The sequence below is a fragment of the Ailuropoda melanoleuca genome, chromosome 4 (genome assembly GCF_002007445.2).
Source record: "Ailuropoda melanoleuca isolate Jingjing chromosome 4, ASM200744v2, whole genome shotgun sequence".
Lineage (NCBI taxonomy): Eukaryota > Metazoa > Chordata > Mammalia > Carnivora > Ursidae > Ailuropoda > Ailuropoda melanoleuca.
The window spans coordinates 109,229,202-109,252,687 of NC_048221.1; the positions used below are offsets into that span (position 1 = coordinate 109,229,202).

The 23,486-nt window shown below is 48.1% G+C and overlaps 1 protein-coding gene across 1 annotated transcript in view; it reads right to left on the reverse strand.

The window, feature by feature from the left end:
- Positions 1-1,748: 1,748 nt before the first annotated feature.
- Positions 1,749-23,486, reverse strand: part of LOC100477171 (two pore calcium channel protein 1) — a 42,619-nt gene continuing 20,881 nt past the window's right edge. The window contains exons 11-20 of the mRNA XM_034659554.1: positions 15,375-15,519; positions 10,345-10,530; positions 9,254-9,318; positions 8,388-8,475; positions 7,766-7,835; positions 5,465-5,684; positions 5,227-5,317; positions 3,382-3,495; positions 3,018-3,142; positions 1,749-2,247 (exon numbers count right to left, since the gene is read on the reverse strand). Coding sequence (XP_034515445.1) covers positions 2,102-2,247; positions 3,018-3,142; positions 3,382-3,495; positions 5,227-5,317; positions 5,465-5,684; positions 7,766-7,835; positions 8,388-8,475; positions 9,254-9,318; positions 10,345-10,530; positions 15,375-15,519 — 1,250 coding nt within the window. The 3' untranslated portion in view covers positions 1,749-2,101. The remainder of the gene's footprint in view (positions 2,248-3,017; positions 3,143-3,381; positions 3,496-5,226; positions 5,318-5,464; positions 5,685-7,765; positions 7,836-8,387; positions 8,476-9,253; positions 9,319-10,344; positions 10,531-15,374; positions 15,520-23,486) is intronic.

The following is a 23,486-nucleotide window of genomic DNA, read 5'->3' on the forward strand; positions in this document are numbered from 1 at the left end:
AAAGCAATTACAGTTGACCCTTGAACATGAGTTTGAACTCATAAGCAGGTCCACTTATATACGGATTTTTTAATACTTACAGTACTGTAAATGTATTTTCCTTATGATTTTCTTAACACTATTTTCTCTAGCTTACATTATCGTAAGAATAGAGCATATGATACACATTATATGTAAATTATGTGTTAATCAGCTGTTTGTTACTGGTAGGCTTTTCTGGTCAACAGTAGGCTGTTAGTACAGTTTGGAGGGGAGTCAACAGTGATATGCAGATTTGCGACTGTGCGGGGGTCAGTGACCCTACCCCCCAACCCCGTGTGGGTCAAGGGTCCGCTGCACATCATATATTCATACGCATGACAGACATGACTGTAAATGGGTAGGTGTGTTTCCAGAAGGACAAACAACAAACTCAGCATCACCACTGGGAAGGGGGCCTCAGATCGTGAGTGGAAGAACGAAGGGGAGGTGGGCGTCAGGAGAAGGAAGAATACAGAGCAACTTCTGACTTTTTACTATATTTCTGTGTTGAGTTGTTGTTGTTTTACAATGACTGCATAGTTTCTCATTTAAAAATGCCCAGCACATGTTCGAGTTAAAAAAATTAAGTTGCCACTCAGTACGTGGAGTGTATATTTAGTTAACGATACATGTTAGATACACAAAGGAATAAGAGCAGTCTGGAGGGTGGCAGGACTACATAAATCCCGCCAGAGGGGTCAGGGATGCCCCACCTTCCAGGGACTGTCATGGTAACAAAACTTTAAGCAGCAATGCTGGATACCAGGTCTGGCTTTGAACCAGGAACCAGCAGTCTGTGAGAGCAAACCCGAAGGGGCAGGGTCTGCATTCTGCCCGCCTGTCCTCCTCCTCCTTCAGCCCTGCAGTCTTGGGAGGGAGGTACCATCTATCCCAACTGTGGGGGAACAAGGGAGCACACTGAAATTACGGAGCATGGTCAGTAGGGAGCCCGGCGTAAGATACCAGACAATCTGGCCCCAGAAGCCGGGCCGAAACCTTGGCTTTGCTCCTACATCAGAGGTCACCTTCAGAACCAAAGAAAAGGCAGCCCTCCCAAGCTAGTTTCCATTGTCACCTGACAGGTCACATGACTTGGGCCTCACTACACTCAGAGACCTCAGGTCACAGACCCCTGCCTTACAGTGGGGCCCGTGAGCGGGTACAGAGTGATAAGGAGTTATACCCAGACAACTTGCTCAAAATGCCATTGCGGGGTACCGCAGTCAGCTTCATAGAGACGGAAGGTAGAACGGTGCTTGCCAGGGCCTGGGGGAGGAGGGGACGGGCAGTGACTGTTGACGGGTTACAGTTCCATTTGGGAGGATCAAAGGTTCCAGAGCTCTGTTGCACGATACGAATGTCCTTAAAATGACTGAACTATACGCTTAGAATTGGTTATGATGGTGACTTTAATGTTATGAATATTTTCCACAATTAAAAATTTTGTTTATAAAATGATTTTAATTTCCCAGAAGGAGCGTGTCGCTGCATTGGGAGATTTCCAGCTGGGGAAAACGACCTTGGAGGGCAACTTACTCAGACTCCTGCTATCATTGTAATTTAATTAGAGCAGCTTTGAGAGCCTTCACCAGAAAAAGAAGCAATTGTGACAGAATTTTATCTTCACCTTCATGTTTTTCTTCATTTTGAATAAACACCCCTCGAAGAGCTGCTATACTAGATATATTCCTTTACCATATTTAAAGATTCAAAAGTCATTCACAAAACACTGTAGCACAGGATTTAATAGAATAGAAAAATATCACATAAAAGTAAGTGAAAAGCTTTCACGTCCCCACTGAAAGGACTTCACACACATAGGTACATGTGTATGATAAGTGCTCCTCGTAATCTCTTCATAGATTTCCCCTCCTCACTGCTCTGATCAGACCCCAAAAGCACCCCAGGCGGGGCACACAGAGGCTGCCTCTCCACACCCTTCCGCTGACCACAGGGCTGCTGCGCAGGCTGGTCAGGGCCCAGAGACAACTCGGGCTGGGAAAACCACCTCCAGACAGCACACGCAAGACGCGATGGCAGTTTAGCGTGGTTTCCAGGTGTGGCCCCTTCCAGTCCAGAATCACGCACTGTTTTCAAAATTGGGATTCTTGGGATATACGTCACCGGGTGAGAAGTTCAGAATCTCGTCCAAGGAAGGGCCTTCATCCTCTGGAGCAATTTCGGACTCGAACATCTGCTGCAGCAGGGCGTCCACGGTCCGGTACTCTAGGAGAAGGGAGAAGGGCACGCGGAACTCGCACGTGTTGCGGTCGGAGGGGAGCATCCAGCCCGGGCACAGCTAGCCTTTCTGGAAGGATGGCCCCTGAGTCAAAGACAGAGCTCCAAGCGTGGCTAGCCAGACAGTCTTTGAGAGAAAGGATGAAGTCAGAAAAGAATCACTCGTCTCTACTGGGGCGGGCTCCATGGAGCTCCGCAGCCATGCAGGGCTCTAGAGACCGAGGAGCAGGTCTTCCCTGGAGGATGGAGGAGGGTGACACCTGCTCATGCCACGGCTCCTGCGATCTATGCTGTGCTCCTCATTCCGAGTTTAGTGCAGGCGCCCCGGCCAAAGCCCAAAGTGACATTCAGGTAGCTCTGGGTTACTCAGCCAACTGCTGATTCATGAAGAATAAAGTAATCAAGGACCTAGTTGTGAAGGGCCCCCATGCCCTGGGCACAGAGTGAGGCCCTGGGGATACCACGAAGGCAAAAAGACAGGGCCCAGCACACACGGAGCTTCAAGTCTACAAGGAAGATCGATGGTGACCAAACTGTCACTCAATGACAAATGGCATGCAGCCAGCATGGCGGGTCACTGTGGGAAAGAGGAGAGCTTGAGAAAGAGAGAAAGCAGGCAGATGGGCTGCAGAGGCCACGGCAGGGCCCCTGTCTTTATTCTAAAGCCACTGAAGGTCAGGTTTGCATTCTAGAATCATCTCACTGGCTGCAGTGAGGAGCATGGTTTGGAAGAAGTTTTGCATTGGGTTAAATCTTACTTTTTGATGCAATTCTGAAGTACAGTCCTTTCAAGGCCTTCCTTTTGTTGTCTCCATCATCTCCACTAAAGCCACTGTCCTTGGCGTCCATGTTATCAACAAGCTTCCCATCCTGCATTTCCTCTCTTCAAGGAAGAAGAGACATGAACAGGGTCAGGTCCCTCAGCTGAGTGGCTCACTTGTCCTCCCAGCCATGGCCCCGTGTCACCGTCCAGCCACATCCAGGGCTCTCCTCTGGTCAGTGAGGGTCCCTGAGAACCGGCACACAGGCCCATGCTGGATGCCACGGGGCACTGAGGGAGTGAACATGTCCAGTCCTCTTCCGAAAGTCTGTGAGCGACACCAGGGGGAACACACTACTCACTCTTGGATTCCCACTCCGAGCTCTTGAATCTTCTTCTCGATGGCAGTTTCGACTTCACTTTTTTCTAGGGAGTATGCCACAAAAAATGCCTCCAAGATGAACGCTATGAAAATACTGAGAAAGAGTGAGAGGTAGAGGGGATGAGCCGTGGTCTAGGCAACAGGAAATCCTGGTTCCAAAGAGTGTCTGAGCCTAAATAAGAAGGCAGCCTATCGTGGCAAAGACAACACGACGGGGAACAGAGAAATGATAGACACAACGCCTCTCAAGGATTGGACAAAACTTTCATTCCTTTGGAAAAATCATTCTTCTTTTACAACCTATTTAAACAGTAAATATTAAAAAGAAAATACAGTTTCTTTCTAGGGGAAGCTTAAGCCAAATAATTGTTGGTAAACAGTTCTCCATGAATATCTCAAGTTTCTGCAGAGCCTGGGCGGTCTGAGCAAAGGCACGGAGGGCCAGCTTAGGGATGTTTGTCTCTGGAGACATCCCAAGATGTAAAAGGTCAGTGATGTCTCCCCCCAGACACAGTCCAGGATGACAAAGATAAAAAGCTCACCTTGCCCTCCCTGGAGATCTGCTTACATTCCAGGTGAAACTAAAATCCCCCCACCGCCAGAGGGGAGGACGGACAGGCCCCAGCAGCCGTCTATAAGATCAGTTTCCTCCTTGTGGGTTCCCTCCAGCACTCCCACTCCGGCTGGTGCTCACCACACTGCTCGGTGGGGACAAAGGTTCGAAGGTTTGGGGAACTGACACAAAGTATTGCTCTGAAGCCGCTTCCACCACAAGTAAACTGTCTTTGCCTCTGACCCAAGGTGCCGTGCTTTCTGTCGGTGTCTATACGGGGCATATGCACACAGACTAACCACTAGCTGGCAAGTAGGGAAGACCTCAGACCCTTCACCGTTTCTGACGTAATAGCTATGATGATGGAGCCCAGGGATCCCACACCCCTGCCTGCTTCTGAGAGGACAGTGGCAGAAATGCTAACCCCTGCTGGTCCCAGCACTCCGGCAACCTCTGTAGGAGCCACTCAGAGTGACGTTTCTCTCTTGTTGCCTCAACGTCTTCCATTCAGGCTGTGTAAGGACAAGCAGGCCTGATCAGAGCTGCCCGTGAGCTCTCTTTACCTCCCCTCCCTCGGCCAGGATTCTTGAGTCATTCTGGAGCCAAAGTCAGCCGGCCAACGCGGGCCCGGGGTGACAAGGAAGGCACACGTGCTGGGCTGTTCCCCCAAGAACAGCTGGCCCCAGGCTGTGAGAGGGTATGACAACCAGAAAACCTCTCGGGAAGAACATTCCAGCCGTCAAGGGGACTCGGGCTCAGGTCCCATGAGGAGCCGAGGAGCAAGAACCAGAAACTCTTATGCTGGAACAAAAGCCCTTTCAGGTGGTGGGACGTCACAGAGGCTCTCAGTGACTGAGGTTTCTCTTGGAAGAGGCGCCAGGACAGACCACGGACACAGTTCCATCCTACCTGTGCAAGGACAGGAAAGGACAGGAATGGGACAACTAGGGAACCGACTCTGAGGCTCTGAGAAGCGAGCAGATGGCTGGATTTAAGCAGAGGGTGAATTGTATTCCCAGGGATGCTCTCAAGGGATTCGGTCTGGGTGGGAAAGGGGAAGGAGACTGGCCGGGACCCCACGGTCCTTCTGACCCAAACAACTTACAAGACTATGAGACGCGTACTCTAATACAGATGCGCACGGCACGGGCAACAATCACCACAAGTGTGAACACAAGTCAGACTCCTCCCTGCAGTGCCTACCCGCAGTGCACACCAGGTGGCGGGAACAAGGGAAACGTGGACTTGCCAACGTGGCAGGAGGCAACTCACTTCACGATGAGAATGACGACCACGACATGGAAGCCGATGAAATATAGCTTTGCCGCCTGGTGAGTCACGAGGGCAAAGCCGCCTGCGAGGAGTAAGCAGGCAGCTAAGGAACCAAACCTTCGGGGAGCTCGGCAGGTGCCCTGGAGGCTCCTGGAAGTTCCTCTTAGCGCCCCTCCCCCTCGTCCCACCCCAGGGAGCAGGCAGCCCCTGGGGTCGGACGCCTTCTCAGAAAGGATATCGTGCCACTGGTTAACCACCGTGAGCTCCATCAGCACGATGAACGAGGAGGCCAGGTCATTGAAGTTGTTCTTGCAGTACCTGTCTCGGGCAAATGCTGAGTCTTTCAGGGCTGGGTTCCCACACACCAGAGCGTTGGGGGTGGTGAAATTCGGGTCGAAGAACTGGACTTTGCCGTGGAATGCTTCCATCCCGATGATAGCAAACACGTAGTAGACCACCTGCGATGGGCGGCCCTGGTCAGCAGGGGGTGCACGGGGCTGCAGCATCACATCATGGGGCCGGGGGCGGGAAGGCGAGGCCAGAGGACTGCGGACATGGGTCGTCCGGCAGAAAGGGATGCTACTCTGATTCCGGGGTGGCTGCCCTCCCCAACCCAGACCCAGGCAGTGTCAGGGTGGGCGGGTGGACGCAGAGGGACAGAAGACACGGCCAGCAGGACCACACTGCAACCTGTCCCGTGGGCTTACAAAGTCAAGAACAGAGCTGCTAGGCAAGTAGGCAAGTTAGTGGCTTAAATACTCAATAAGCAACGGTTGGTCCTCTAGGAAAAAAAAATAAAGTTGTATCTTTACCTTGTTTTTTATAGGAAAATAAATTCCATAGGGTCAAAGGTAAAAAAACAAACCATGAAGAAACTTGGAAAAAAAAATTGAGTAGGAAAAGGCTCCACTAAGCATGACTATAAAAGAATATAAAATAATCTATAAAATAAAAGGTTAGGAGATAGGACTATATAATTAATTTAAATTTTTACAAAGCCCCCAAAATATACAACAAAAATCCTTTATGTAGGAAAAAAAAAAACCTCAAAAAACAAAAAACAAGTGACACAGAAGGAAAAGCAATTCCACTGTAAACAACTTACTAACAGCCTATTTTCTTTTTTTTTTTTTTAAAGATTTTATTTATTTATTTGACAGAGATAGAGACAGTCAGCGAGAGAGGGAACACAGCAGAGGAGTGGGAGAGGAAGAAGCAGGCTCCCAGCCGAGGAGCCCGATGTGGGACTCGATCCCGGAACGCCGGGATCACGCCCTGAGCTGAAGGCAGACGCTTAACGACTGCGCTACCCAGGCGCCCCACAGCCTATTTTCTTAACTGGCAAAACACTCCTGCAAATCATGTTTAAAAGTGAACAGAAGAATGGACCAGGGATATGAACACTCTGTTTACCGAAAAATAAGGGAAAGTGCCCAAAAGAACACGGAGAAGACACTCCGCCGCATGAAACACGACAGAAACACACGTCAGAGCAACACAGTGCCATTCTCTCCCCTGTCAGACTGGAGGACAGGGCAACGGTTCGTAAACCCCAGCTACTAGGGGGCAGAGAGACAGGCTGTGACACACTGTCGTGTGGGATACACAGGGAGCGTGCGTTTGGAAGGCCACGTGCCACCTTCCACCCAAGGTGTGAACACATTTCCCCTGTGACCTAGCAGCGCTGAGCCTAGGAATACACCTGGTGGGAACGGAAGCACGAAGATGCAGGTACAAGACCGGCCCTCCCCACGTCACTTGTGACGGCAAAAAGATGAGAGCACCTGGTGGTCTGTGCAAGGAGCCCAATGCAGGGACCCTGGGATCATAACCCAAGCCTAAGGCAGACGCTTAACCAACTGAGCCACTCAGGTGTCCCCGTGGGACACTTTTAATCACAGCAGAGCCGACATGGTGCGTGTGTCCCCCAGGACATATGACAGAGATATCAGGTGGAAGAAAGTTCTGCAACATTTTGTGTGGATTCTTTCATCTGACTAAACAATAAACCAGATACATACAGGCATGTCTGGGATATACCTGTTGTACACATAGAGATATTTTGGAAGAGTAACAACAAACTTTTAATAATGGTGGTCTGGAGGCGCCACCCCCCCTGCAGCCCTGGGTGGCTGTGTTCTCACCGCTGGGGTCTGGGGAGCAGGTGGGCTTTAGCCACAAGCAGAACAAAGAAGGATCTGAAGGCTCACAGCCATGAGCCAGAAGGAGCCTACACCCCCCAGAAGCATCTGCTAGCCAGGCACCCCCACCTCGACCGTGGGTGACAAGGAAACCATGACTGAGTTAACCCACTGAAGTTCTGGTGTCTCCCCCCAGTAGCCGGTGTACCTTAACTGGTACACGCCCAGGGTTTCCAGACACTGCGTATTTCTAAAAAGGACGACAAGAAACCAGCGAGGCTCACTTACTTAATCTCCCTTTCTTTTCCTCACTTCAAACAAGGCTTATCGAGAGTTGCCGAGAATGGACATCTTACCGCTTATTTCACGTAAAACAGCCACGAGAACAAGCCACTTACCAAGACGAGTCCACCGAACGTCAGTATCGTGGGACCAATGTTAATTAAGGTGGTTACGATGAGCCGGAATCTAGGATGAGACAAGGTTTCCAGAACACAAGGCAGAAGGGAAACCGTGAGGTAAACTGACCCCACACCAGCAGCTGTGGTTTAATATCCCCTCCCCCGGGGCCTGGACCTGCTCTTCACACACTGTCAGGAATCTGCCTTTTAAGCTGTGCACCACTGGGGAGTCATTCAACCTCTCTGAGCTTCACTGACATCACTGATGACCAAAGGATAATAAAAGCCCCTATATCAGGATGGTGGGAGGAATTTCACAACGGCTGGCGGCCACCACAGCCACCGCTGTGCAGCGACGCACAGCACGCACGGTGAGGGAAGGGGTCACGGGACGACGGAGAGGGACAGAAGCCCCGCCCCCGGGGAGCTGCCATGCGAGTGCTCTTCGCCATCCTTGCGGGCTTCCCTCCCCGCCCCCGCCCCATCCTGAGAGCGCGCCGGGTCCTCCGTGCGAGGAACTTCGGGGCTCCCAGAGGGGTGTGCTGGTCGTTCTCGGGCAGGAGCGGTTTCCGGCAGACTCCAGGGTGGGAGCCACCCGACGGCACGTCGCTCCCTCTACCTCTGAATGCTGACGATGATCCGTAAGAGCCGCAGGATCCTCAGTATCAAGACGATGTCCAGTATCTGCTGACTGTTGTATTTCCTTGCTAGAAAAAAACCCAAACAAACGCACATTTAACTTTCCGTTTTGTGAGTGCCTCTGGCTTGGCCCTCCTAGTCAATGAGGTCGGAGACTCTGTGGGTTCAGGGGAGAGATGCGGCTTCACCTCCAAAGCTGGACTGTGGCTCCGAGCAGCGAGGAAGCAAGTGCCGCCTGGACTCCCTCAGTCCCCCAGCAAAGCCGAGCCACCCCAGGCGTCTCTGCCACCCCCAGAGCTAGAGAATCCTTAGAGTCGGTGTAGACTTCAGGCCGTCTTAAAGAAATGACCGTGGATGCGGTTCTACAGAACACATTTCTACAAGCCCTTCCCTCCCCAACATTCCTCTCGTAGAGTCCCGTTAAGAAGCGGCACTATGTCTAAACACCGCCCTCTGCTGTTGCAGGAGGAAGTGCGCGTGGTGGTGGTGGGAGATGCAGGTGCAGCCAGGGGAGGCCAACACAAGGGGGCAGTGGGCCAGGGACCAGGCAGAGCTCCAGCTGCAGCTAGAGCTCTGGGGGTGGGCAAGATGGGGAGGGGGTCAAAGGCGTGGAGGTTAAACCATGAGACTGAGGTCAGTTTTGGAGAGGAGATGACCAGGTCAGTATCTGGTGTGATGGATGCATACAAACGCCATCCCTAAAATACAGCTAAAGCTACCAGTGCTCTCCAGAGCATGAAACACTGCTACTCATTCTCTTGTGTGTCCGCCGCCCCATCCCAAACACCTTACTGGCACACGGCGGAAGTTCTACAAAGATGGCGAAGCCCAGAGCCCAGCACTGACCTGACTGAATGGTGGTGTTGGCCACAGTGGCCACCAGAGCCGCGATGATGATCAGCGTATCAAACCTAACAGAGCAGAGGCAAAGTTGGTGAAGGATACAACTGATCCCGAGAAGACTTTGAATCCAGTATCTTACGCAAAGCAATGAACCAGCCATGAAACTGATTTCCCTAACTTCTAGAACAACAGAGACAAAGCGGAAACACTGCATTTGAATGATCCAACGATCATTCACTGGCCGCTCCAATGAACCACCTGAGGGAATGTGTAGCAATCAGCCAATTCTTGTCACTTTGTCTTCCAAAATAACTATATCCTTGAAAGAATACTTTGGCACATTTTCAGCATATACAGTATAATCTTTCTTGGTATTAACCTTACTAAGTCCATTGTAACTTTTTAATTAAAGGGGATAGCCATCATAGCATTGCTTTTCTTTCTGACAACAGTGCCAAAGCAATGGACAAGACCAGCTAGTTCCCCTTTGGCCACATGTGCATCCTAGTGAGTTTCCTGGCACCAAGAGCAATAATCACAGATATTCGGCCCTGGCAAGTTGTGCATTACACAAGACAGGCTTGTGTGTGCCCTGTGTCTTTATGTCCCTCAATTCCTAACATGCAGTGGCATTTGAGATGGTCTGTACCATGGGGGTGATGGTTTGAGACCAGGAGGTACCTAGCCTGGAGAACAAAGAGGCCACAGGTGACACATCTGTGTAGGAAAGAGCTTCTAAACAACCTCCTCGTCCAGGCATACACATGCCAAGTTCCCTGATAAAAAGACTAGGGAGTGGGCCAAGGGAGCTATGGAAGGGCCTCATTGGGTATGATGTTCTAAGATCCTTTCCAAACCCAGGATGCCACGATCTGTGTTTCTAATTTTATCTAGAGTAAGTTCAAACTGACATCATAAAATAACAGCTTCATTTGACCGAGATGTTCCCACACCCCCAAGATTTCATGATAAGATGCCCCAAAACTAGGCAGCTGGAGCTTGGGAAAACTACAAGACTCCCCAAACTGACAGAAAACCCCCTCTCTTTGCCCATGGTCTCTGCCCCTCCCCCTCCCTAGAACACACATGCTCACCAGTTCCAGAACTGTTTCCTGCCAAAATAGGCTCTGGGCTCATATGTATACAGTTTCAGGAGAATTTCAATAATATATAGAGAAAGGAAAAGCCACTCTGCGTAGGATATGAAGGGGTTTTTCTCATCCAGAGCGATGAATATGGCATTTATTAGAATGATGACATCATAAACCCAGACAAAAATCCTGCCGTGAGGGAAAAAAGAAGAGATCCTGTCATCCCACATTTCAGTGAAAGGAGCAAGTTCAGAGCCTTATAGGGGCTATATGTTCCCATCAATGTGATGATTATGAGATACCCCCAAGCCCCCATCCCGCCAACACGCGTGCACACATGCACACTCAAGACTCTAGTAAGTAAAGATTCCAGCACGGCCCAGGTTCTGAAATTCACCTGCCTCCCCCCAATACTGGTGCAGTCCTTCCGGCCTAGGAGAAAATGAAGACTCGGTGACCAGGGGGCAGGGGTGGGGAACAGAGGTGTGGTTTTCCCAGGTCCCCCTCTGGGGGCATGGGACCTGGGTCCGATGAAAGCTTAGGCAGAAATGGGGCAAGGAGAAGGTTTAGGGCTTAGCACGGGATCATGATGCCTCTACTACTTGTCCCTAGAAAATTACCATCCTAACTAAGGAATCTTCTGAAAACCTCTACACCCGTAATGCACACAAGCCATCCAGGGGACTGACGTGTCTATCCTTCTCACCAAGTCTGGGGTGGGATGGCTGAAAAAGTATCAGAGCAGGCTGCTCTGCTCAGGTACCTGTCTCCTGTGCTCGGAGAACCCCGGGCCGACCCTGGGCATGGTCCCAGGAAGACAGGAGGGGGTCCTACCTCACTGTCCTCCTAGAGGCTGCAGACTAGGACCCTGGATGCCACATGCAGACATACAGACATGCAGCACATGAAACACATCAGTGATCCAAGGCTGGGATTAATGGGAAGAAGCCTTTACATGAAGGGTTTTGATAAATATCAAATATGGGCAGCGAATACGGTGTGCCCACACCACAGGCTGAGCCACTTTCCGGGACTTCTGAACCATTCCTTCTAAGAAGCACTAAATTCAAGGACAGCAAGAGGATAAGCCATTAAGGTTAGGGGCACTCCAGGCCACACAGACGAAACCAAAGATCTCCAACCAGAACAAATGATTGGAGTCTACTTACTGGAGTCCACTTACTGGAGAATAAGAGAATTAATTGGCCTTCTTAACAACCATTCTGATAACTCAAATTCATGAGTTTTTAACCACAGACTTTACAAAGTCAGAGTGCCATATGTGAAATCAACCTCCTAGTGACTTGGATGGGGCTGGAACTTCTGATTTGAGAGAGCACATCCAGTCTGTGGCCTTTGAGCATCTCAGGAAATAGGGCCAGAAGGAAGCATAATCGAGAAGCCTGGCCTTTTGGTTAAGGTCACACAAAGCACATCCAGAACCCTTTACAAGCCTCCCGAAGAAACCAAAAGCAGCAAGCAAGGGGCTGATTTATAGCTTCAATAATGAAACATTCAGTCCAGACAGCATTTGCAAACTCCTCTATTTTTAAAGCAACTTGAGAAAAAAACGGCCCCATTTCACATGCCTGTGCCGAACCATCCTCTGGACCAAGAGGCTTGCAGACGACTGGTATACCCGAGGCATCCAGTCTTCCAGTGGGTGTCTCTTGATGTTAATGGTGACCACCTGAATGTTGAGGAGGTCAGCCAAGCGTATAAAGTTCATTTTGTCTGCAATGGAAAAAAATTGATCCCACAGTAAATATGTTAGGCTTTTGATCTCAATTTTAACTACTCAGTTCTGCTGGTATAGCATGAAAACAGCCACAAATAATACATAAATGAATGAGCATGGCTCTGTTCCAATAAAACTTCATTTACAGAAACAGGTGGTGGATCATGTTTAGCCTGTGGACCATAATCTGCCAACCTTTGTTGTAGATACATTACTTGCTCCATATTCTTTGTTAATAATTCTATTCAGCCCTTTTCTTCCCATATTGGTAAGTTTGTGTTTCTCATTTTAACACTGGATTCAGTTTTAACACTTTGGGTACTAACAGAATTCCAGTGTTTAGCCTTGGAAACCACAAATGCTCATAACTGCTGATCAAAGGGAGAAGCGAGAATATTCACAGAAGTATTGCCATCCCTGCCTGTAGAGTGGAGGCCGCCATGAAGCATGTAATCCTGCTTGACTTTTCTGTTATTAAAACTGTCTTTGAAAGTGTTAGTTGAACAAAGGAGTCTTTTGGACACCCAGACATTAGAAATTACTGCTATAACCCATAAAATATCACCTATGGTCCCTGAAAGCTGACAAATCCCACTGGCTGTCTTGCATAAAGATGTGGTCGCCCTGGTAACAATATTTAAATCAACAGTGCTATCTGGCAAAAAGTAAAATACTGGGAAGTCTACTGAGCCATAAGCTCACTGATACTTTTAAAAATCCCTTTCAAAATGATTTTCTCCTTGACGCACATGCCTTCCAAATAAAACCCTGAATTAACAAATTGGTTTTTAAAGTCTGACCCCCCCACAAGTATAAATTATATAAAACAACAATCTACTAATTTAAACAGTATTCCTACAATTTCTTAAGAAAATCAGATTGGGAACCAGGAAATTCTAGCTTTATTTAATGTTCTTAGTATCTCTACCTAGTCAAAAAAATTTTTTACAAAGATGTGCAAATTAATAATAGGCCAACAATTAATAGTTGCAGAAAGGCCAGTGGGGGAAAAATAATGTTCATTAATTTTTTTGGTAAAAAGATGCATTTTAAAGATCTGGTTAAAAAGTTTAAATCTAAAGACTTCTGACTGAAGATTAAAATGTTATAAAATTACGTTGTCATGTAATTTTATTTATATAATTAATAATTTAAAATTTTAATCCAAATTGATTTAATGCTCCCAATAAAGAAAAACTAATAAATTGTTTTGTGATTTAGGGTTTAAAATGTGGCTTCATGTCTTTCTCCTGATTTAATCTAGTGTTAATACAAAATGCAAACATGGTATTTAGTTCATGTACAATTTCTTTTCTCCAAAGAGGCTAACACGGCTGGATCTTCTCACACTCCTCGTCCTTATCTTACGGGTCAATGGGTGTCGTGATCTCAGCGAACGTTGAGGCATCCATAACCCTAAACATCGGCTAGACCCGTGCGGCATGATTTAAACCGTTGTGATTGAAAAAGCTGGGTTCTCATCAATCAGCTTATGTAAATCTCGCACAATATTATAAATCACAAGGCCCTGTAGAGTGGCCCGCGTCAACTATGTGGNCAAGGAGAAGGTTTAGGGCTTAGCATGGGATCATGATGCCTCTACTACTTGTCCCTAGAAAATTACCGTCCTAACTAAGGAATCTTCTGAAAACCTCTACACCCGTAATGCACACAAGCCATCCAGGGGACTGACATGTCTATCCTTCTCACCAAGTCTGGGGTGGGATGGCTGAAAAAGTATCAGAGCAGGCTGCTCTGCTCAGGTACCTGTCTCCTGTGCTCGGAGAACCCCGGGCCGACCCTGGGCATGGTCCCAGGAAGACAGGAGGGGGTCCTACCTCACTGTCCTCCTAGAGGCTGCAGACTAGGACCCTGGATGCCACATGCAGACATACAGACATGCAGCACATGAAACACATCAGTGATCCAAGGCTGGGATTAATGGGAAGAAGCCTTTACATGAAGGGTTTTGATAAATATCAAATATGGGCAGCGAATACGGTGTGCCCACACCACAGGCTGAGCCACTTTCCGGGACTTCTGAACCATTCCTTCTAAGAAGCACTAAATTCAAGGACAGCAAGAGGATAAGCCATTAAGGTTAGGAGCACTCCAGGCCACACAGACAAAACCAAAGATCTCCAACCAGAACAAATGATTGGAGTCCNGGGCAGGGGTGGGGAACAGAGGTGTGGTTTTCCCAGGTCCCCCTCTGGGGGCATGGGACCTGGGTCCGATGAAAGCTTAGGCAGAAATGGGACAAGGAGAAGGTTTAGGGCTTAGCATGGGATCATGATGCCTCTACTACTTGTCCCTAGAAAATTACCGTCCTAACTAAGGAATCTTCTGAAAACCTCTACACCCGTAATGCACACAAGCCATCCAGGGGACTGACATGTCTATCCTTCTCACCAAGTCTGGGGTGGGATGGCTGAAAAAGTATCAGAGCAGGCTGCTCTGCTCAGGTACCTGTCTCCTGTGCTCGGAGAACCCCGGGCCGACCCTGGGCATGGTCCCAGGAAGACAGGAGGGGGTCCTACCTCACTGTCCTCCTAGAGGCTGCAGACTAGGACCCTGGATGCCACATGCAGACATACAGACATGCAGCACATGAAACACATCAGTGATCCAAGGCTGGGATTAATGGGAAGAAGCCTTTACATGAAGGGTTTTGATAAATATCAAATATGGGCAGCGAATACGGTGTGCCCACACCACAGGCTGAGCCACTTTCCGGGACTTCTGAACCATTCCTTCTAAGAAGCACTAAATTCAAGGACAGCAAGAGGATAAGCCATTAAGGTTAGGGGCACTCCAGGCCACACAGACGAAACCAAAGATCTCCAACCAGAACAAATGATTGGAGTCCACTTACTGGAGTCCACTTACTGGAGAATAAGAGAATTAATTGGCCTTCTTAACAACCATTCTGATAACTCAAATTCATGAGTTTTTAACCACAGACTTTACAAAGTCAGAGTGCCATATGTGAAATCAACCTCCTAGTGACTTGGATGGGGCTGGAACTTCTGATTTGAGAGAGCACATCCAGTCTGTGGCCTTTGAGCATCTCAGGAAATAGGGCCAGAAGGAAGCATAATCGAGAAGCCTGGCCTTTTGGTTAAGGTCACACAAAGCACATCCAGAACCCTTTACAAGCCTCCCGAAGAAACCAAAAGCAGCAAGCAAGGGGCTGATTTATAGCTTCAATAATGAAACATTCAGTCCAGACAGCATTTGCAAACTCCTCTATTTTTAAAGCAACTTGAGAAAAAACCAGCCCCATTTCACATGCCTGTGCCGAACCATCCTCTGGACCAAGAGGCTTGCAGACGACTGGTATACCCGAGGCATCCAGTCTTCCAGTGGGTGTCTCTTGATGTTAATGGTGACCACCTGAATGTTGAGGAGGTCAGCCAAGCGTATAAAGTTCATTTTGTCTGCAATGGAAAAAAATTGATCCCACAGTAAATATGTTAGGCTTTTGATCTCAATTTTAACTACTCAGTTCTGCTGGTATAGCATGAAAACAGCCACAAATAATACATAAATGAATGAGCATGGCTCTGTTCCAATAAAACTTCATTTACAGAAACAGGTGGTGGATCATGTTTAGCCTGTGGACCATAATCTGCCAACCTTTGTTGTAGATACATTACTTGCTCCATATTCTTTGTTAATAATTCTATTCAGCCCTTTTCTTCCCATATTGGTAAGTTTGTGTTTCTCATTTTAACACTGGATTCAGTTTTAACACTTTGGGTACTAACAGAATTCCAGTGTTTAGCCTTGGAAACCACAAATGCTCATAACTGCTGATCAAAGGGAGAAGCGAGAATATTCACAGAAGTATTGCCATCCCTGCCTGTAGAGTGGAGGCCGCCATGAAGCATGTAATCCTGCTTGACTTTCTGTTATTAAAACTGTCTTTGAAAGTGTTAGTTGAACAAAGGAGTCTTTTGGACACCCAGACATTAGAAATTACTGCTATAACCCATAAAATATCACCTATGGTCCCTGAAAGCTGACAAATCCCACTGGCTGTCTTGCATAAAGATGTGGTCGCCCTGGTAACAATATTTAAATCAACAGTGCTATCTGGCAAAAAGTAAAATACTGGGAAGTCTACTGAGCCATAAGCTCACTGATACTTTTAAAAATCCCTTTCAAAATGATTTTCTCCTTGACGCACATGCCTTCCAAATAAAACCCTGAATTAACAAATTGGTTTTTAAAGTCTGACCCCCCCACAAGTATAAATTATATAAAACAACAATCTACTAATTTAAACAGTATTCCTACAATTTCTTAAGAAAATCAGATTGGGAACCAGGAAATTCTAGCTTTATTTAATGTTCTTAGTATCTCTACCTAGTCAAAAAAATTTTTTACAAAGATGTGCAAATTAATAATAGGCCAACAATTAATAGTTGCAGAAAGGCCAGTGGGGGAAAAATAATGTTCATTAATTTTTTTGGTAAAAAGATGCATTTTAAAGATCTGGTTAAAAAGTTTAAATCTAAAGACTTCTGACTGAAGATTAAAATGTTATAAAATTACGTTGTCATGTAATTTTATTTATATAATTAATAATTTAAAATTTTAATCCAAATTGATTTAATGCTCCCAATAAAGAAAAACTAATAAATTGTTTTGTGATTTAGGGTTTAAAATGTGGCTTCATGTCTTTCTCCTGATTTAATCTAGTGTTAATACAAAATGCAAACATGGTATTTAGTTCATGTACAATTTCTTTTCTCCAAAGAGGCTAACACGGCTGGATCTTCTCACACTCCTCGTCCTTATCTTACGGGTCAATGGGTGTCGTGATCTCAGCGAACGTTGAGGCATCCATAACCCTAAACATCGGCTAGACCCGTGCGGCATGATTTAAACCGTTGTGATTGAAAAAGCTGGGTTCTCATCAATCAGCTTATGTAAATCTCGCACAATATTATAAATCACAAGGCCCTGTAGAGTGGCCCGCGTCAACTATGTGGACACCGCATGCCGGGTTTTCTACTTCTCTGACGAATCCTTAGTGTCAGCCTTGCTCAACTACCTATGGTTTCCTAAACGTGTTTTCTTTTGAAATTACTAATTCAGTTGGGGGCACTGGACTAAAGAAGATTGAGATACATAGTCAACAATCTGGATTCACCTAAAGACTCCCAAAGAAATTAAAATGTCATGTCCCTATGTATAAGTAGATTTGTTCTTCAGGGCACCCAAATTAAAATACTATATAACAACTGTCTTACATCATGCTATAAAAACTAGAGTTTTCAAGCTTTAGATCATACTGGCATTTAAGCATATTCGTTGGCATGACTATTTGGGTACATGTCTATAACAAAGCACATTAACGTTAATAGATGAAATTCAGAACGGGCCCATCGGGCTCTTTGCATGAGGTACACAAGGTTGGTCATTGCCATCTCTGTCTTCAGCCCAGGGAACTGGATTTGCAGCCCTTGCCCAAGGAGATTCTCTTATTTCTCACAAGGCTGCAACACTTACACTGACTTTCATTATTTCTTGGAGGACTGCGGGCCACTGTAAAGACATGAGGGCTCTCACTTCTGGAGGAGTTATCATGCCAACTGGTCCCCACGCTCCTCTCACCATGGTTATTCTTGGCCAGTGTGAAAACATTCTATAGCTCAGCGGGTTTGGGCCGTGCCTCATTCTCAGGTTCCTCTGCTCCCTTTTGTCACTGACCAGTCTCCTTGGGCAACTCTTACAGACCTCACCCTGTGCAAGATCACAGCCTACATTCAGAGAAGAACCCCTGCAAGTGGCCAGGTGGTGGTGGTGGTGGTGTTTGGTACCCGGATCTTCATCAGCACTCTCCAGAAAGTTGTGTGGTGGCCTCAAAGAACCCCTCCTTCCTCTTGCTCATGTAATTCATGGAGTGATACATCCAAATGAGCAGGGGTGCCAGGAGAACTTGGATGTGTCTGGTATGCTCCATATTTATCCTGCACAGCTGCACAGCACCGTTTAAGAGCTGCCCTATTGACAGCCCAAAACATACAAGAAGCTGACAAGACAAAGAAAAGCCATTTTCCTCCCACTTGGGAAATGACCATCAATAGCTAGACTGACCTCATCAACAAAGGGACATTCATATGAGCACGTCCTGGGGACCATGTGTATCTTCCCTGGATGAGCAGGAGATACCCAAGTATATGGGCCTCCCCATGCCTGACAGACAAAGACAAAGATTCTTAAAAGCCCCCATCCCTAGGTTTGGAACATCTCACCTTTTACTACCAATCCAGGAATTCGCTTTACGGAAGGAATTGCAAAGAATGCTCATAACGCCCTAAAGATTCATCAACATCAACATCTTTGAGTCCCAATCATCTAGGAGCAGCAGAGGTACTAAATCATGAAAGGAGAATTCTCAAAAACAGAGGGGCTGAAGGCTGGGAGCACCTGGGCTAGAGCGACCAGCCACGCCACCCCAGTTCTTGGGGTGGGACATCCAGGGGAACCCAAGTCCCAACCTTCTCCTCTAAGTACTAGGGAGGTGGTCCTCAAACAGTGGTCCCTGGGCCACTGCTGGGCCTGTTCTTGTGTTCCCCACCCGCCATGGGATAAGTGCCGAATACAGAAACTTGTAGAAAATTGGCCAGGATCATGTCCAATGACTCTAATAATGAAAAAATGGGGCTTGGATTTTACACATTTTCATTTCCTTTTTCTGAGCATTGATTTTTGCTGTACTTTACCAAAGCGTCAGTCCATGACAGGTCGGACATTGAAAAGCTTCACTACACCCAGCCTAGGAAGCACTGTGCTCACGGGTCGCCTAGGGCACCAGCCGCCCTTCTCCGCCATCCACAGAACCCTAACCCTGACATGCTGAATGGCACAGGCAACCCCTGCCGGTCCCTAACGGGGGGCACCAAGGCAATCGTTCAGGCTTTGAGAAGCCTGGCTCTTGACCAGACCCTTGGAAACACAACATCAAGCGGGGTGGCTGAGGAGACACGCTCGGGGCTCACCGGAAGGCGCATGGCAGATCCTGCTGATTCAAGAGGAGAAAGGCCTTCTTCCATTCTGGATCCCAAACTCTCACTGCAAGACGTGAGCACCTCCCACTGAGCAGTGTCTTACTGCATATGTCTCTTTGTTCTCTTTCGTCATGTAAGTTCCAGAGACTCACTGTCATCTCCTTCTCCCACCTGCATGGAGTCCTCATAAGGCCCACAGCTCTCCGGGACTAGTCTAAGAGTCCTTGTCTCAGGTAAATTTATATCCGGTCAAAGCTACCCCTCCCTTTTGGTATGTTCCCTTCTGGACTCTTCCAGAAAAGGATGAAGTGAGGGTGTTCTGCAGTTTGGGATATATTTTAGTCACCTCACGTCTTTCCATATTGACGTACCATCTTCACAGTCATTTTTTAAGGTCGCCACAATTTCCCATTACGTGACTATCAGAATCTGGGGCGGTTTAGCACAATGAGAAAAAGCACAGGCCTCGGAGTGGAACGGCCTCGACCACTCTGCAGCTGTGTGGCCGTGGGCAAACTACTTAACCTCTTCCAGTCTCAGTTTCCATATTGACAAATGAGGATGACAAACATCCCCACCTCAGTGATCACGTACACACCACGCACGGAAAAAAGTTGTGACAGTGGCTTCTGCCTGATACGCATGCCACAGAGATGNCCTGACATGCTGAATGGCACAGGCAACCCCTGCCGGTCCCTAACGGGGGGCACCAAGGCAATCGTTCAGGCTTTGAGAAGCCTGGCTCTTGACCAGACCCTTGGAAACACAACATCAAGCGGGGTGGCTGAGGAGACACGCTCGGGGCTCACCGGAAGGCGCATGGCAGATCCTGCTGATTCAAGAGGAGAAAGGCCTTCTTCCATTCTGGATCCCAAACTCTCACTGCAAGACGTGAGCACCTCCCACTGAGCAGTGTCTTACTGCATATGTCTCTTTGTTCTCTTTCGTCATGTAAGTTCCAGAGACTCACTGTCATCTCCTTCTCCCACCTGCATGGAGTCCTCATAAGGCCCACAGCTCTCCGGGACTAGTCTAAGAGTCCTTGTCTCAGGTAAATTTATATCCGGTCAAAGCTACCCCTCCCTTTTGGTATGTTCCCTTCTGGACTCTTCCAGAAAAGGATGAAGTGAGGGTGTTCTGCAGTTTGGGATATATTTTAGTCACCTCACGTCTTTCCATATTGACGTACCATCTTCACAGTCATTTTTTAAGGTCGCCACAATTTCCCATTACGTGACTATCAGAATCTGGGGCGGTTTAGCACAATGAGAAAAAGCACAGGCCTCGGAGTGGAACGGCCTCGACCACTCTGCAGCTGTGTGGCCGTGGGCAAACTACTTAACCTCTTCCAGTCTCAGTTTCCATATTGACAAATGAGGATGACAAACATCCCCACCTCAGGGATCACGTACACACCACGCACAGAAAAAAGTTGTGACAGTGGCTCCTGCCTGATACGCGTGCCACAGAGATAAAGTGCTATTCGTAATGGCTACCGACCACTAGTACCTGAATTTTAGGTTACTTTCAACTTGCTGCTTTCAAATACTGCATGTGATGTAGATGACGTCCCTAAAGCAGTGTCAGTGGTGGAATGACCGTGACAAGGTAAGGGCTTTTGGATGGCTCCTTACATGCTGACAATTCGCATGGGGCCAGCCCTGTCAGAACACAGCATGAAAACTCAAATTCCGCTGGATTGTTGCCAGCTGGGGGTGCCCACGTATATTTTTATTTGCAAATGTAAGAAAATTAAAAAAAAAAAAAACGACAACACAGTACTGCTGTTTCTCGAATCACTCTCAGGAGCCACCCATTTTTGAACGCACAGCGAAGAGGATAGTCAGAGGCCAAGGCTTCTTACCCACGTGGCCCTTCTGTCCCTCGTCGGAGATCCTCAAAAGGAGCTCCAGGTGGGGACCACTGATGTGTGGCATCACGATCCTGGCCAGCTGCTTCCACCGGGCCTCCATCACCACAAACTCTGTGCCCACCTTGACTTTCAGAATGTTGAAAGCCTCTATCATTTTGTGACGTTTCAGGTATGCCAGTTTGCGAATCTCGTTCTTTAAAAAACAGAATTGTGGTTTTTAAGAGAAAGATTCAAGAAAGCCTTGTTTCTTTCCCCTAAACGTGTCAAAGTAGTTGATGGGCCAAAGAGAAGGCACTGATGGGTCTACTATTAAGCAAGGTATGTGATCCCTCCCTGGCCGCAGGTACACGTAGCTAACCCGTCTTCGTAAACAAAAGTCGTCTTACCAAGTTTACAGGAGGAAGCCCGTGAAGGATAATCTGTGTGATGAGAAACAGAACAGCACGAGGCAGACTGGTCCCAACTCCACTCTGCCCAGGAGGAAGGGAGATTCCAGAAAGGAAGGAAATCGGGTGTGCTGCTGAGACACAGGGAGACCCCAGGAAGGGAGAAGATAGAGCTACCATTAAGTTAATCAAGAAAGAGAAGGGGAAGAGGAGAAAAAGTCAGGGAAGTGAAACTAGGCTAGAAGTGGTCCGGAAGGAAGAGGTCCAAGGCAGGAAGGACAGCTGGGCCTGCCTAGAGCTGCCATCTGGACTGAGCACAGGGAATCTTCCAGAGGAGAGTAGGCTGGACAGGCCTTCTCAGGTTACAGTCACCTGCTGCCCACTCCTACTGCTCCCTGTAAGCCTGTTACCCAATAACATCATCACTTCATTGATTATATAGCTAAACTGTAGATTTTTAAGGGGTGTGGGCTGTGTCTTAATCATCTTTGACTTCTCAGCACTTGGACTGGTGCTGGGCGCCTAAAGCACATTTAAGATTTTCGCTGACTGATCCCTGTTGCAGAGGATTACCCAAAGAAGCACCGCCTTGGGGTTGGGGCGGGTAGAGCAACAGTTCTGTCCAGCAGCGACAAAGAGGAGAGGCACACCAGACTCTCTGGGACGGCCTCTTTCCACCCAGAGGAAGTCGGAGTAGGAAGGTCTCCGGAGACCTGGCCCCTGGGGCAGGGGCAGCTCAAATCCCCACAGTACATAGACTCCTTAGGACCAGGACAGGCCAGACACCTTCAAAGGCCATTTGGGCCAAATCTCAGACTCAGTCCCACCACCTGCTTGTCCTTAGCTGCAAACACTGAAGTTCCCCCTGATTTTCTTCTTGTTCCCTGGTGACACCATCCCCATGCAACGAAAAATTCAGAACAGAACCAAAAGGATCAAGAACCAAAAAGCAATGTATTCCCTTAAGGAAAATCATTCTTTGATGAAAAGCCTCTCTGTGCAGCCAGTTTCACAAGATGAGAAAACCCCCAAGCAGAAATGGGGGCGGGGGTAGGTGACGTGGCTAGGTATCTCAGGTATCTCAGTGGCTTTTGAGCTGGAAATAAAACATCCTCCACCCCGAGTACCCAGAAGCCTCTGCCCACCCAACACCTCCAGGAATTCTCCAGACATAAATCAAACAGGCAGGTACCAGGGCAGAAACCGTTGGCTTTGAGAAGCTTTTGCTTCTGCCGGAGAGGGGAAAAGGAGTTGGGAGCTTGGAGAATATCCCCAACTCCCATTCTCACACAAAACGTGTCAAGGAGCCATGAACAACGTCATGCCCTAAGAGCAAGGAGCAAGGCAAGGACCTGCCGCTGCCCGCAGTGTCCAGACACACTGTTAGAGCCATCACAAGGACCGGTAATGAACCGCCCACCAAGCAGAATAGAGCAGGACGCCACAGCGGGCTTCAGATCGGCCAAAGCGAAAAGAAAAAGGACACTTTCATATACTGAGCATCTGCATTTGCCAGCCTCTCTGCCAGTGGATCCGGCCCAGATGCCTGGCCCCCTGCCCCCAGCCCCCTTCCGCTCACGCACGGTACCTTTAAGTGCTTCCTGTAATTGTTGTAGACCACAGCCAGAAAGACGGACATGAAGATGTAGGTATTGATGATGATGTAGGTTATGAAGTACAGAGAATACCACCAACTGAAGTTATAGGCAGGCATCCTGGAAGGAAAGAATTATGTGGCATGGGTTTTCATAGCCTCGGTCCCTAGTGCCTAAAAGGCTGGCCTCACGTGCCATCCCACATGAACAATCCACGTGCACGAGGCACAGCTAAACCTTCTCTCACTCTAACCGCCCCGCATACGGTGAGGTGCCGGGCCAGGGGGCCGCAGAGCCATCACCACCCCTAACGCTAAACAGCTGACTCCAACTTGCCTTCTGACTTCCATGGTGCCTCACAGAGGCAGCAGCTAGGACCTTGGAGATCCCCCAATCCCATTCTCTCCCTTCGCAATGAGAAAATCAAGAAGCCTAAAAAGGAGACCGACTTGCCCAGAACCACAGAAGGAATCGAAGCGTGGCTTGGGCTTATACTCAAGGCCCTTCAGGGACAACAGACTGCCTTGCTGG